This window comes from Cupressus sempervirens, chromosome 7, assembly GCF_028749045.1.
Source record: "Cupressus sempervirens isolate cs-2001-9-10 chromosome 7, ASM2874904v1, whole genome shotgun sequence".
Classification (NCBI taxonomy): Eukaryota; Viridiplantae; Streptophyta; class Pinopsida; order Cupressales; family Cupressaceae; genus Cupressus; species Cupressus sempervirens.
In genome coordinates this window covers 848,835,176-848,852,087 of record NC_143124.1, presented here as the reverse complement: position 1 = coordinate 848,852,087, position 16,912 = coordinate 848,835,176, and the positions used below count along the sequence as shown (strand labels likewise).

Genomic DNA, 16,912 nt, shown 5'->3' with positions numbered 1-16,912 from the left:
TTTGCAACTCTATACAAACTTCTTGACATCTTGCTGCAACTGTGGCTAGTAATAATTCTCATTAAACAAAGCAATGGTTTTATCTCTACCAATATGTCCAACTAATCCCCTGAACTGCATACCACCTTGGATCATGAAATCCAACCACATGTCCTATCAAGTGTAACAGTTTCCGTACAAACTTTCTAAGCTTCACCAAAATCAGGATCCTTTGGATGCAAACTCATGAATTCCTTGAACCCAACCACCTCAATCTCCATCTTTGTTAGCAAAAGCCGTCTCCTGCTAAGAGCATTTGCAACCCTGTTAGACTTCCCACTCCTGTGTTTCAAAACAAATGTGTAACTTTGCAAAAACTTAACCTATTTCAAATGCCTTTGATTCAACTTTCCTTGACTATTTAATAATTGCAAAGCTTGATGATTAGTATACTAACCAAACTCCTTAAGAAGAAGATAGTGCCTCCGCTTCAATGCCTGAGCTATAGCATAAAATTCGTGATCATAAATATAATATTTTCTTTTGGCATCATTCATCTTCTTGTTGAAATAGGCAACAGGTCTACCTTCTTGCCTCAAAACAACTCCTATTGCAGTATAACTAGCATCACAATCTAGTTGAAACACCTTGTTAAAATCTGGAAGTGCTAAAATAGGCTGTTTCGTAACTTTCTGTTTAACAAATTAAAACTCTTATTTGCTTCTACAGTCACTTAATTTCTTTCCTATCCCCTCTCATCGTTCAGTCAAGGGTCCACAAATATTGTTAAAACTTCTGATAAACTTTTTGTAAAAGCTAGTCAATTTTGAAAAGATCTTACCTTAGTAACATTCCTTGGAGTAGGCCATTCGAGGATAGCCTTCACTTTTTCATGGTCCATTTTTAGACCTTCTGTTGAAACTACAAATCCCAGGTACACTAACTCCTTCACAAAACTACACTTCTTCAAATTAATCAACAATATTTCTTCTGTGAACTTTTCAAACACCCTACAAATATGCATGATATGCTCCTCCAATGTCTTACTAAAGATCAAAATATCATCTAGGTAAACAATGACAATCTTACCTAAAAATTCCTTCAGTACCTCATTTGTGAGCCGTAGAAAGTGCTCGGTACATTGGTTAACCCAAAAGACATGACTAACCACTCATACAATCCTTTCTTTGTCTTGAAGTCAATCTTCCATTCATCTCCTTTGATCCGAATCTGATGATATATACTCTTTAGATCTATCTTTGTAAAATATACAACTCTGTTCAATCAATTCATAATATCATCCATCCGCGGCAGTGGAAACTTATACTTGGTTGTGAATTTGTTGATGGCTTGAGAATTTGTACACATGCTTCATTCTCCATTCTTCTTTGTTGCCAATACTGTTGGTACAACACATGGACTTAGACTCTCTCGAATCAACCCCTTTTGCAACAACTCCTATACTTGTCTGCTCAACTCTTCATTTTCTACTGGTGTCATTTTGTCCACTGCTTATTCCATCTAATGACTGATCTTCCTTATTGATGGTAATCCATCAGGCACATTATCAGAGACATTATTTGGAAACTTGTCCAACAAATCTGCAACTTCTGCAGGTACCTCTTTTGCTTCGTTGCCATTTTTTGGAATAATAGCAAAGCACATATTTCAAGCCTCATACCTTCTAGGAACTTCCTTCCATCAACAAAACTTATTTTGGCATTATTGAATACCTTTTCTTCTATGTCCTTTGATGGCTTCAACTAATGTTTCACTCCATCCTTTGTTAGAGAATAGGTATTCACATGACAATCACGTACAACACACCTGTCAAATTGCCATGACCTACCCAACAACATATGACATGCATCCATAGGTTGGATATCACATAGTACCTCATCATGGTAGCCCCCAATCTTGAACTTCACTAGGCATTGTTCATTGACCATGACCTTGTGGTCATCCTATACCCAAGCAATCTAGTATGCATGTGGGTGTTTCTGCCTCTCAAGCTTTAACTTTCATGACCATCTCTTCTAAAACCAAATTGTCAGTGCTCCCACCATCAATAATCACATCACAACACTTATCTTCACACTTGCACCTGGTGCGAAACAAACATCTCCTTTGATTTGGCTCATTCTCTCCACTCAATAGGACTCTTCTAATAACTAGGACTTCTCCTCTTTCAACATCTTCAGAATGTGATGATTTGACATCTTCATCCACATGTGCATCTCTGGTGTGGCTTTTGGTTCTCCTATCTGTCCTTCTTTGGTGTTGGGGACATTCAAATGCTTATGCCCTTCTTTTTCGTAGTGAAAACATGTTCCATGGAAACCTCCTCTTCTAGATACTTGCCCTCTTCATGTTCCTCTTTGATCTCTATTATTCAGATCATAGAAACGATCGAAATGGTTTGCCCATTGGTTATGATTGCTACTGCTAGCCTCATCCTTCTTTTGATCTTCATTTCGACCTCCATAAAACCATCCACTAGATCTTCCTCTATGACCTCTTCTGCTTTTCTTGTGCTCAAACTTCTTATTCAACTTCTCCTCTACTCCTAGGGCAAATTGGTATGCTTTTTCAATATTGTTCATTCAGACTAGATTCAATTCCTCTTGAATGCTTGGCTTTAACCCATTAAGTTAATAGACAACTTTCTCCTTGTTCGCTTCCGCATGGCCTGTTTTGATGAGGACTTGGTAGAATTCTTCTATATACTCTTGAATAGATCTTCCCACTTGCTTCAACCCTTGCATTTTCTTTAGTAGATCAAACTCATAATCCATTGGAATGAATTATCACTTCAATTTGGCTATCATCCAGTCCCATCTTATGATTTTATCCTTCTCTCTTTTATTTTGCTCCAATTGAATCTCTTGCCACCAAATCTTTGCGTGACCCTTCAGTTTGGCTTTCGCAAACTTGACAGGGTCAGTTTGGCCTTCACAAACTTGACTTTATCAAGATCCTCAATATCTTCATACTCAAAATCCTCTTCTAATTCATTGATCTAATCGATTAATTTCTCTGGGTTAAGATTTCCCGAAAATGTGGGAACCTCAAACTTAGGTCTTTTCCCAATCTTGGAAAAGAGCCTAAAAAGCTTTTCTTCCTCTGGGTTCATAACTTCCTCTTCTTCTTCCTGATCAACTTCTCCTTTTCTATCATCCTCACTTTCATCCCTTACAGCAAGATGCATCCCTCTACACATCTGTTCTTGCAATGCTTGCATTTGTCTTTGCAAGGCTCTAAAACCCTCAGGGGTCACACCTCCAACTCTTCCACCACGTTCCCTTCGTGTAGGCATTTGTGCGCTTATCGCTGAAACCATAGTGCAAACTACTTCACAATTGATGATCTATCTACACACAGCGCAAACCACGGTCCTGATGCAAACTACCTCACAGTTGACGATCTATCTACACACTTAGGAACTCCTGCTCTGATACCATTTAATGAAAGGTGCCCCCTTTAATACCACAAACACATAACATAAAATAGATAAACTACAACAATTTGTGAGAACAAAATATGGCTTCCTATTACCTCCACAAGTGTGGAGTTATAGAATTTAGAAATACAATATACAAACCCACATGGGCACCTTCCTTACAATATTGAACAACACAAAGTTGTGGACCACCACCCATAACCACCCTAGACAACCTACGCACCTCCCTTATATAGGCATTTTTCACTGTCGAGGAAGGTTCTAGACACTGAGCCCCAACTCTTGAGGCCGACCAACCTCAAATTATATTATTTTATCATACTTTATTACATGGAATCGGCTCAAGACAATTTACAAATTACATTTTCGGATGGCCCAACTTCTGGAGACCATAACTTACAAACAATTGACCCGATTGGCACAATGCATATACATATATTGCTCACACTACTATGGCCTTATACTACAACAAGAGGTCTGAAATAACTTACGATAGTTTCGTCATGTGGCTTGTCAACTTTTGGTGCCAAAATATATTTTACAATATCCAGTCATGATGTTCCAAAAGTGTCACAACTTGCATTGTCTTTTCTTTTCACAGTGCTAAACTTAAGATAAGTTGAGCAACTGCAGCCTGGGGTCTGTAGTCTTAAAAATCCATTTAAATTGTCACAGGTTCCCTTAGAATGGTCCTTACACCTTTTCTATCCAGGGTCACTGAATATTATGCCACCCAAAAGTGTGGCGACTGCCTGCAATGACCTTCCATAGTGCACAGAATAGCTTCTTAGCACACATTTCACCTGTTAAAAACTCAATCACCACATTCTTATAACTGTGTGCTGCCCTTGTAGTGAAAAATGCTTACAAATTTTATTGGCATGGCCTGTATTCTCTTTCAAGATGGGTGGGAGAATAACAGTTCGAGGTTAAGTGTCCAAATGAACACCAACCTGTTCTCTGAGATAAATAGATTAGTATTTGCCACCTGTGGAAGAATTGTGAGTTTGAATACGATGGTGATATGATCAAGTTGAAGAAAGCACCTGCAACATATTATTTTGCTTCCCAGTTAAACATCAAAGTTATCTGCTTTGATCAGAATTTATTTAATCTGTAGAGTACTTTTTCAAAGCCCCTTTGAAAACTGCTTCATGTGAGCCAGATGCATTTGGGAGTTCTCTTGGTCACTTAAATTTATACCAGGTGTACATACATGCTAGCATAGCTGATAATTTTTTAGTAGCTTTTGATGGCTGTACCATTTTGTGACATCTGTAAAGCTCAGAAGATTCAGTGAATGCTTTCTTTATGTTTTATTTTGGAACTATATGAAATTTTTGGCCTTATGTTTTGTTTATAATGAATAATCTATTTGGGATCTTTTGAGTGCTGATTCTTTCAATATAATTTTTTCTTTAAGTGCTAACACTTGTGTCCTGATTTGAAAGTCTGAAGTATTAACAAGTTCAATGCCTAACCCTCTTAAACTAATTGAAATAATTACATTGTTATTTCTTTCAGGGGTTGTCATGTGTGCAATTTAACAAATGGCTCTCTTTTCCCCTTAAGTTATATGCTTGTGAATTCTTTATTTATAGTGATCTTATTTATATTAAGTTTTTCTTACAATGATGCCTTTTGGATTTATTTCCAGGGTAATTCCTTATCGCCAGCCTCAGCCAGAAGCATACAGACTTTATCTGGATCTTCTTAACAAATATGCATTTTCATCTGCTTTGGAAAATTTGTCATCAAGCCAAGAAATGTGAGTACTATTTAAAGTTTCTTTTCTCATAGATTCAATAATAACAAGGCTAAGCTATGTTGTGTGTGCCCATGCTTGTATAAGAATGGTATTTTAAATTCAGCAAAGTGATCCATACTATGGTGATCCTTGCCATAGAGCTTTTATGGGAAGGACAATAGAGCTTTCTGTGTTCTAGAAAATGAGAGGGGGATAAAATCTCAAACAAAGACAAATGTTAATCTAACTCATATGCATCTAGTGCCTTGAGCTGGTTATATTGTTAGAACTGAATACTGTTTGGTTGTTTAGAAATGCAATGCCCTCTATTAGGATTGGACTTAATTTGCCCTATAGTTATTAAATGTGGTCTGGGTTAATGCCTTGATTTTGATCCTGGTACCAGGTTAGTTATCAATAGATAAATAATCATACATTTCAACTATGTTTTGAAGAGAATTCTAATCATCCGTATAATAGATGAGCAAATCTATGTGATCCACAATATTATTAAATGAATTTTAAATACTAATATAATATACAAGTAGGATTCTCTTACCATCTTCACCATTAACCTACGTGCATCATGAAGCAACTTGGGGGTTCATACAAGGTGCCTTGAGCCTGTCCATCTAGCCTAAAAGTTCAGGATGAAGTTGCCATTCAGTCTCTTGGTCCCTTTGAGGTCACTTCTACTTGAATGGACCTTATGCTACTTGCGTTCCTTGCATGTACCCTATCGTCCCTCCATAATAGGATGGCTAATTGATTTTAGGTCTTAAAGGAATCTATATCTTCATTATCCCTGTATCCCATCCACATCATGAGTACCTTAGGGGTTCATTCATGATGCCTTCAGCCTGTCCATCAAGCCCAGGATTGTGGAGTGACATTTGCCATTTGGCCTTCCAGTCCTGCTCGGTTCACCTTTACTTGAATAAATTTTATGCTCCTTATATTCCTTGCATGTACCCTATCCCCCCTCCATAATGGGACAGTTAATTGGTTATGGGTTGTTAAAGGAATCTTATTGTCATTATATATGCCGACTACATTGCTTGCGACCTTGATAATTCTACTTATATTATAGGCAATGGCAAAATCTGCTTTCATCAAATAGAGACAATTACAAGTTATGCAATGCAATATCTTTTAGACCAAAATAACAGATGTATAGACCCGTTAATGGGCTTGGATGGGTTAATGTGTCCACAGATAAAGAGTTGCAACCAGAATGGAGGGAACAAAAGAAGGGTGGATGAAAGTGAACTGTGATGGTGCCTCCAAAGGAAATTCTGGGTCCTCGAGGGTGGGATGTATTACCAAAGATTGGAAGGACAAGGTTTTGACTTGGTGTACACAAAAATTGGCTATAGGAAGTAATAACATCGCAGAGGCCAAGGTGGCATAAGTGAGGACAATATTGGAAAAAGTTTGGGAACTCCCAATGTGCACATGGAAGGAGACAGATGAAATAATTGAAGGCAAATAAGAGGATTAGCATATTGACAAGCTGGTCAAGTTGATTGAAAACTTGCCAACAAAGTTCAAAAACTTCAAAATCTCCGACATTAGGTGGGAAGGCAACACTGAGACAGATGCACTAACATGGCAGTGACGTTAGAGGATGAGGTGGATCCAATTGTCTTCTCTGATTGTAGGAATGAATAGTCTGTCACTATGATTTTGAGGCAGTCGAACATAGAGTCAAGTACAAGTGTAAATGCTCCTACATTTACTCTTGTGATGTTTGAAGTGTGCAAGGAAGCAGAATACCGAGAAACATCTTTACGAGCCTTCATCTACATGCTAATGAAGCTGCAGTTGTGTTAGAGAGGTGGCTTGGAAACTATTAGTGTAGAAAGATGTGGCCAATTTTTTTCTAAGAACATCGAAGGTGGTGATAGCATTCTGCAGGAGGAGGAACGCTTGAGGAACATATTTGAATTCAAAGACGTTGTATTTCTTCATAAAATCTCCATAGTGCTTGCAAATGATTATCTTGCTGCAGAAGGAAGGTATGGAATGACTATAGAAATTGCGTCTTTGTTCCTCATCTGGTGTTTGGAGATGGGTACAATTGCAAATGCATGGTGGCTAGTGATTGAACATGTGCGAGAGGATTTGAGGGGATGATTGGTTGCAACTTGGGGATGTGGATGCACCCATCCATTGTTTTCTGATATGGAATGCATTTGGAGAGAGGGAGGTTCGACAGGAAGCTGTAGGTTTAGGATTTAGTGGCATCAAGAGTTACATGCAAATTTGAGAGATTAGAGCTTGATGAGGGGAAATATACCTAGCCAAGGAGAACCCTGGATGATGATGGAGACGTCCATCAGGGAGCTGCAAAATCAGAAAACTGGAGGTGGGTTCTTCCTCACAAATGCCTTAACCGAACACATCAAAGGGGAGTCCAGATTTTGATTTTTTGCACTTGTTTTTGGATAGGGCCGCTAATCTTTGTATATCTTACTCTTTGCTCTGTAACATATCATTTGCACTTTCTGTTGCTTTGTTTGTCCCTGGAGGTAGATTGATATTGGTCTATGAAGGGTTTGTTTTGAAGATGGCTTATTTTGGTTGAGGTTGATCGAATGTTTGGGGCTTGCAGTTGCTCTGTTTGGAACTTTCCATTGTATATCTTTTGCTTTAATTATTAATATAAACTATAATATTTACCAAATAAAAAACAAAATAACATACACATACGTGTGTGTTACTTTTTTTATTTTCTGTGCTTGCAGATGGTATTAGATGCTGATTGATCTTCTCTTCTTGTCTTACAATGCTGTAAATATTTGAAGCCGATGGTCGTTATTCCTTGAAGGTTGAGTTAGTATTATACCTTTCAATGAAATAAAGGGATATGCCTCGTCATACAGAGATCTGCTTGCAATGGAGGCATCTCTATTTTTCATGTCTCTTGACCCTTAACTAATCTGGAGTTGATCGCATATTTTTGGAGATTTATCCATCCTTACTAATCTTCACCTGAATATAAGATTTCATTCAATTATTGTTTGGAGTTGCTTCTTTTATGCTTGTGTAGATTGCTGGCTTTAATATCATCGATTCCCTCAGTTCCCAAAGTGGTGCCCTAATTCTTATGTCCACTGTCCTGATTTGTGATTGCTGTGCACTTATGCATCGATACAGATTTTGGAAAGGCAGAAAATGGTGAAGTCTTATCAATAAGACCATTTCATGTGTGCTTATATGGCAGGGGCATGACAGTATCTTTTGAATCCTTTTCAAATTTGGCGTACAATTTGCTTGATCAAATTTTAAATTCTCCTCTGCTTGCTTATGTTTTCATGAGTACCTGTGATGAGAAGTGTCATTTGAACCATCAGAAATTGAGCCTTTTCCTTGCTATCATACCTTGTATTTGTTTTCATGAATTTCTGCATGAATTTGAGTGTGGAGATTAGATGTACCTGCTGATGTATCTGCTTTACAAGGTTTCCTGTTGGCAATGTAGCAATCATTTATAATGTTAAAATGAATACCCATTTTTTAAGTGTTAAAATTTAGATTAAATAATTTTGGAGAGCGTAAATTTACTATTGTACACAAGGATATGCTCCCGAACCTTGTGTCACTGTTTCCACACCCATTTCTGGGACATCAAGAAAGAAGGGATGCCAGGGGCCATCCAAGGGGTATTTTGTCACTTTACATCGAGATGGCCCCATTTTCTTTAACTCTAGAAGAACATTGTAAAGTGTTACTATTAATATTTTGCCCAAAAAATAACATAGATAGCAATAAGAAAAATAGAATAAAAATGCACAAATGACACAAGATTATCTTGGGGAAACCCTTCCACTTGAAGGGAAAATCCCAGCTACACTAGAAAAATTTCTTTAATTGATAATAAATATTCAAGTACAATACTTTCCACTTGATACAAAAATTGTATACACACACAAGGTAATCACACATTTATATGGAATAGAGGGACTCTTCATATCACAACTGAAGGTCCCATCAATTTCCAAAAACAAGTCTTTTATTTTTCCAAACGTGCGACTCTTCACATGACACATGTCTCCTTAAATAATATTATCTCAAATATTATCATAAATATCTTCTTCAGTTGTAAGAAAAATTAGAGATAAAGATCTTTGTCGCCACTACAACCTTCAACACTCCCTCTTAGCAAGAGAGAGATCTTTAGTATGGCAGGCATACATAGCTGCAACCAAAGATGTCAACGATAAATCCTCATCACATGTCATCTCAACATAACACAGTTCTTCATAGTAGCATAAAATTAAAGTCATAGAGTCACACCCATGACTTCCACCATGCCTCATTGCAGAGGGCAGAATAAGGAAATTCACCTCAGACTTCTCCTTGAGAAGAATGCATTTCCACCGTTCCTCATAGTAGAGGGTGGAATGAAGTATCGAACACATATGATATGACCAAATGAGAATATCTACTGTTGAGATGGAGCGACACCGATCAAGAGTGTTCGATAATAAAAAAACAGTTAAGCTTGAATGAAAACGACACATACGAAATAAATGAGCACCAATGAACCATAAGGAAGATTGAAGCATTGTTGAAAAGATGAGATGGACCACATAAATTGCCAGGTCTTAAAAAAGACAACAGCAATTCTCCACACAGATTTGGCTGAATATTCGATACCACAAACAAACCATGGAGAAGACAAAAAGAATAAAAATTGGCGGATTAGTATTAAATGAAAATGACTAGATATGAACACGAATTCATAAGGTATGCATACATGATAAATAAAGGCACAAACAAATCTAATGAAAGTCGTCTTCAAATGAAAGATCTCGAACATGAACAAAGGAGGCCACAAGAATTTCATATTAAATTATTATCACTAGAGGCTGAGATCATTATATATAACCGATGTCGATAGAGAAGGAGAATCAATGCATACAATTGAGAACCGACCATGATATAAAGGTGACCAATAACATATAGCCGCTAAACCAAAAACGGTGGAAGATTAAGAGATGCCAGTAGAAATGACTCCACATTAGCATACAAATGGATCTTGGTTGGCCCAACAGAGATGAAAACACAACTTTGACCAAGAAAAGTCCACAACCAATTTATAATGAATCTTTAACATACAATGTCTCATACACATCGCACAATCTTAACAAAGAAGAATGAATATGTCTTCAATGGAAATGAAAAATTCTTCAAACACTGAGATGAACTGGAGACATATTGCACCCTTAGCCAACAATTAACAAGAGGAGAAAAGATGCATAGATGAACATTACAGGTAACCTGTCACTCTTGCAGCTACAACTGGTTTCAACACTCCTATATTGCTGATTTTAACTTAGCTCTGTTATCTAGCGCGACTATGATACCATTTTAGTGTTTTGCCCAGAAAAGATAAATTGAAATGAGAAAAATAGAATATAAATGCACAAAAGACACACAAGATTGTCCGTGGAAAACCCTTCCATTTGAAGGGAAAAACCCAGCCACACCAGAAAAATATCTCCTTTATTCATAGTGAATGTTCAAGTACAATGCTTTCCACTTGATACAAAAATTGCAGACACACACAAGGTAATCACACACATATATGGAATTGTGAGACTCTTCATATCACAACCAAATGTCTCTTCAATTTCCAAAAAACAAGTCTTTTCATATATCCAAACGCTTGACTTTTCGCATGACAGATGTCTCTTCAAATAATATTATCTCAAATACTATCATAAATATCTTCTCCAGCTGTAAACACAATACATACGTATTATCTCAACTTCAATATATAGCAAAATCAGAGATAAAATTCTCTATCGCAACTACAATATTCAACAAAAAGAAATCAAAAAATAATTAGGGGGCATGGGCATTCCACAAGGCTTTCCACACCCCTTATCAAACAGTAAACTCTCCCTATAATTTTCCCATTCTCCCATTTGTGACACTTTTTTTTGTAACTAATTAATACAATCAATTTGCACTTGCAACTTTCAAGAGGAAATAAAGAGGAGGAATGGAGGATCACTCGTTGTAGTTGTTGTTATTGTGTGTGTGATCACTCATTTCCACGTTAGCTACAATCAACATGGAGGAAATAAGGGCTGTAATTTATTTTGCCTAATTTTGTTAAAGAGCTCAGGGCATCCTTTTTGTTATTTCACCATTTACAAATAAAACTGAACAGTATGGGTTCATAAGTTTGGGTGCAAATGAGGAAATGCCAATGATGTAAGTGCCAGGGGTTTTCCCAACAATGCAAGTGTTGTCAAATACTCTTTGGAATATACTTTATTATTGTTGACAACTTTGGACAATATGCTATCTAGTATTATGATGGAATTTCTAAGGGGATTGTTTTTTCACAGAGGAAGAGAAAGATCCTTGACGAGCTTAATATAATTGGAGGGTTGAACATTAAAGCATGTGAGAAGGTTGATTCTTCAGTAGTTAAATTCTTGTATGCTCATGCTGTTTTGTGTCATGAGCCATGTTTCCATATTTAAAATCAATGTTGAAAAGGACAAATGTGATTGGATCCTCATATGTCCCTTGTAGGAAACTGGTGGTTTACTACTCTCTTGAACAAATAATATTTGAGGTGAGTATTTGATTGAGGTTATGAGACAAACTTGGTGAGGGACAGGTTGCATCATTATTGTGAATGGGTGAACTGCTTATATTTAACCAATAAATTGTGGGTAGGGCCCACTCCTATTTAAATTTTTTTAATAAAAGACCAGATATATCCTCTATATGAGAAAATATATTACCTAGAAATAAAAGCTGTAGAAGTTCTTATGTATGCTACTCTGAGGCCAATTGGCATAAACAGGAGTGCCATTCTAACTCAAACCTGAATCATTCGTCATTCACATCTTCCAATTTACCTTGGGATTAAATAATCATAGTATGATAATCCTTATTTTAGAATTTTTCTTGCTTCTATAGCGGTTTACAAGCACTATTCTTTGTGGGTACATGATCAACCATGGTGGGTGTGGAAGAAACTTGAGTAGATTCTCTAGAGAGTGGATTGTCATCTCCATCACCAATTTAGCTAGAGGAGGTAGATTGTCCCTGATGGAGCCCAAATTTTTACAAAATTTAGAACCTCCATTTGTGAAATAATGTTGAAGATTTTACGATGAAAATACAATCATTGATGACAAATCAAAGATGCAAATAATGAAGAGTTCAAATCTATGCAGTGGGTGCAAACCAACCATGAAGAATTCATTCAAATAATATTGCAATAGACTGCCATTTTAATTACCAATAATGACACTAGACCTACTGGCATGTTTGATGAGCCATCCAATCATATCCAGCAGGATGAGCCAAAGAAGGGCATTTCTTTTTCACTTAAAAAATTTCACAAGGACTAATTTTTGTGTTGTGTTTCAGCCCACAAATGAAGAGCTTTAACTTGGCAGGAATTACTCCAGATGTCCCACTGATATATCCTTATCATATTACATTCCATGTTCATTTGCTAATATTTCGATTTTGGACTGTCTATAGTAAATATGTATGTGCTGATGTACAAGTCAGGACTACAAGGGATAACAATATAAGTGCGACTTTTTTATTGCACCTTTGTGAAGCATATTATATAAGGAAGGTTAGTTGATCATTTCCTTCAGCTGGAACTGCAGCATGTGGTTTGTATTGATTAACATCTGAGTTTACTTTTCTTTTAAAGATCACATTAGTCAACTCTCACACTGGACACACCCACGCCGGTTGGTTCTTCCTCCATCCTGATTCGAAATTGTTTTTCACTTGGTAACCCCACAACAATCAATCGTTCCATTTCTTTCTTTCTTTTTAAACTCCTCATGTAATCTCACATCTGCAGCCTCCAATACTCATCGTCGACATCTTCCAGATCCCAATTCCCATCCTCTCCTAACTCTCCGTCTTTGGGAACAATTGGACCACACAGAAATTTGGGTTCTTATTCTCCTTTATCAAACACGAGTTTTCTTCATATGGGGTCTGGAGTTACACAGCCAATGGCCCTAAACAAGTACTTCAGTCTGTGGACGGAAAGAAGATGAGAAGATTATAAAGATGGGTAGTCAATGCAAAAATTTACCAAATCTGGCACATGTCCTAGCAGATGCCGGTGTCATTTATGCACATCAGAACCATGAGGCTGTGAACTTAGGAGACAACGTAATCTTACTGCTTGAAAATCTCGGAGACTATCAGTGAGTCGGTAACATTGATCTGTCATGCGCACAACTTGCTGTGAAAAGGAAATGATAATAAAAACAAACATAAAGGCTATGAAGGAATCGAAAGGCAAAAACCGCTGGCATTGATAATATGAAACATTATTTATGGCGATAAAATAATGATCTCGATGAAGTCACGATGGATTTTCAAAATGGCAACAGAATTCCAGTGGGTTCAACCTTCAGATTTTCCAATCCACTTTTCTACTTAGTGTGGAGTCACCACTTAGACACAGAGAAAAATGATGCCACATCATCTTGAAAAAATGAAGTCATCTAAAGAGGATGACTATAGTAAAAGCAAAGTAATGAGAATTGGAATCGGATCAGAATCGGCAAGGCCAAATCGAATCGTGAATCGGCAATGAATCGTCCATGAATTGGCGACGAATCGGCAAATTTGAAAAAACCCTTTAAATTTAGAGATTTTAACAATTTAAAATTTATTTCATGCACCCTTTATTGAATATAACTTAAACACACTATAACATCATCAAATAGAAGTTAAAACTTAACATACATAAACATGGAAGTTTGGAACATAAAATCCATCACATACGTAACTATGTTATCTAAAATGTAAATTGTAGGCTAGCTGAAGTAAATAGAAATCAAATGATCATAATGATTCAAATCATAGAATGTGTGTAAGATGAAGATCCATAAGACATCAAATCATAAATGTATGTAAGAATCTAAGATGAAGATCCATGAAAGTTTGAAACGTATGTCTATCAATGGTTCAATATCAATATCTGTAAACAAAATATAAAAACAAGGTTCCAACTCAAGCCTCATAGTCATCATCATCCTCAACATCATCCTCAAGCTCGGCTATAGCCTCAGCCTTAGCCTTTGAGTATCTAGTTTGTCTACTAGAAAAGTGTCTAATGTAGGTCCTAGAGGACTGCCAAGCCATATCCCCTGCATGTAAGATGGGCTCACGAACAACATCGCTAGGGCCTGTGTCTGTGCGTGCACGTGTGCATCTACGAATGCCTGAAGAACATGCTCTAGCTGCCTCAACCTCTATATCCAACTGGTCAACCCATGCACGGTCTTCCTCAGTGAAGACTAGATCCACAACCTCTGTGAGCCACTCTGATTCTGGATCAATCTCCTCCAGAATGATCAGAGAGGAGTCAGCGCTCAAAATCTGTTTGATCCTAAGACGGAGGTTGTAATGAACAAAGACAAGATCATTCAACCTCTGCACTGTCAACTTATTTCTCCTCTTCGAGTGGATGTGCTCGAACATGGACCAACTGCGCTCACATCCAGAAGCGCTGCTTGGCTGACTCAGAATACGGATGGCAATTTTTTGAAGTTTTGGGGTTGTGGCCCCAAACATTTGCCGCCATCTATCTGAAATAAGGGAAAATAAAAACTATTAGTCTCATTTACAAATTACAACTCTAAAATTACATAATCAACTTTAAGTTTAAAATCTAGATTCATGAACATTGAATATATTATTTAATTTTTACTTGGTTGTATTGTTGTCCAAGCATTTATGACCATCCTGTTAGAGAAAAGTGGCCCTTCTTTATTATTGAACTTGTTGAGCTCAATAATTGCAGCAACGCTATCCTCATCACTACTCAACCTCTGGATCACTGTATATAATCCGATGAGAACCTCCTCATCTGCTTTGAAGTCAAGACAAAAACGAAATGCCGGATTCAAACAGTAAGCTGCTGCATGGATGGGTCTATGGAGCTGATTCTGCCATCTCCTATCAATGATATCCCAAATAGGGGCATACTTCTCCTGCACTCCTGCATACTAGGCTCTAATGGCCTCCTTGGCCTTATCCATGCCCTCATATATGTAGCCCATAGAGGGCTTCTCCCCATCAGCAGCTCATAGGAGAGATACAAGGGGCTCAGTGACCTACATATAAAGTAAAACAAAAATTTGAGTCAAAACTTAAATATAGAATAATATAACTTAAGGCAAAACTAAATCATTAAACAATTAGCATAGTAAACTGTAAAATAGTAAATGTTAAATTGCAATAAATTTACCTTAAGGATTTCTCTAGCAGGTTTCCAAAAACCATCATTATCAAATATGTAATCCACCACATCTATCCCTGCAGTGGTCGCAACATAGGAAGATGAAATCCACTCTTGCCCAACAAACATGCTCCTCAAATCATCCCTTGATGTTAACAAGGACTGCAGGCTGATGAAATTTGAGGCAAACCTCGTGATGCCTGGATGAGCTAACTCCTTGCCTCCTGTGTACTTCCTCATTGTGCTAAGGACAAATGAATGATTATAAATAAACTTGCATATGTTTTTTGCCCTTTCCACACATGACTTAACCCACTCAAGTTTGCCAATTTCCTCCAACATGAGGTCAATGCAGTGTGCCACACAAGGGGACCAAAATATGGTGGGGTGCCTCTCCATCAAAAATTTACCTACAACAATTTTAAGTTAATTAGAAATTCAAATTTCAAACATGTTATAACTTAGGAAACTTAGAAATTCTAAGTTAGAATTAGAAAAAGTTCAAAATTCAAATAAATTTATTTTCAAAACTTGAAAAATTAAAAGTTTACCTGTAGCAACATAACTTGCTGCATTATCCGGCACCACTTGCACCACATATTCCCCCACCTCTGCTATGACTTCCTCAATAACCTCACATGAGTATGTGGCATTTTTTACATGAGAGGAAGCATCAATAGATTTGAGGAACATGGTATATCCTATAAGTAACAAAACAAAGAATTATAATGTTAAATGGATCATCAACAAATTAGCAATCAACAAATCAAAATTTGAAATAGTCAATCACGATTCAAAATTATGTATCTAGGAAAGTAGAATGATTAACCACCTCCACAGGATACAAGAAAATTGAGGAGTGTTCTTCCCCTCCTATCTGTCCAACCATCAATCATGATGGTGCAACTCTTTTCTATCCACTCCTTTTGGTTCTCCTCAAGCTTAACCCTCATATCCTCTACCATTTCATGCAAGAGGTATCTACTCAACTTAGCTTTAGTTAGGGCTTTGAACCCCAGACCACAAATAACAACTACATCTATCATGTTCTGCCAATAAGGAGCCCTGTCACAAATAGATAATGATATTGATTAGAAATTTAGATGTCAAAAACCCAAATCATAAAACAAGTAGATATAATTAAAGTTTTACTTTTACTTTTAAGTTTAACTTTAAAGAAAACAAAGAAAAAAGAATCAATTACCTGACTGCAATAAATGGAATCTTGCAAAAGTACCAAAATTTGCAAATCTCTTTTCTGGCAGCATCATGAATCTCCTTGTTCAAACCAATGCCCTCAAGCGTGGGTTGGGAGCCAAGAGTAGTGCAGAGCACAAAGTAACTATCCATTCTATTTTTCTGCATTCTAGGTCGCAATAGGTTGGTGTTGGACTCTGTCTCAGTATAAGATCGACTACCACTAGCACTCGCATGAGCACTAGAACTAGGACGAAAAGGAGGCTTGGAA

The 16,912-nt window shown here is 37.1% G+C and overlaps 1 protein-coding gene across 2 annotated transcripts in view; it reads left to right on the top strand.

The window, feature by feature from the left end:
• Positions 1–16,912, top strand: part of LOC149550084 (mediator of RNA polymerase II transcription subunit 33A-like) — a 123,715-nt gene that overhangs the window by 47,677 nt on the left and 59,126 nt on the right. For both annotated transcript variants that reach the window (XM_089793229.1, XM_089793230.1), the window contains exon 2: positions 5,097–5,207. In XM_089793229.1, the coding sequence (XP_089649355.1) occupies positions 5,097–5,207 (111 nt within the window). The remainder of the gene's footprint in view (positions 1–5,096; positions 5,208–16,912) is intronic.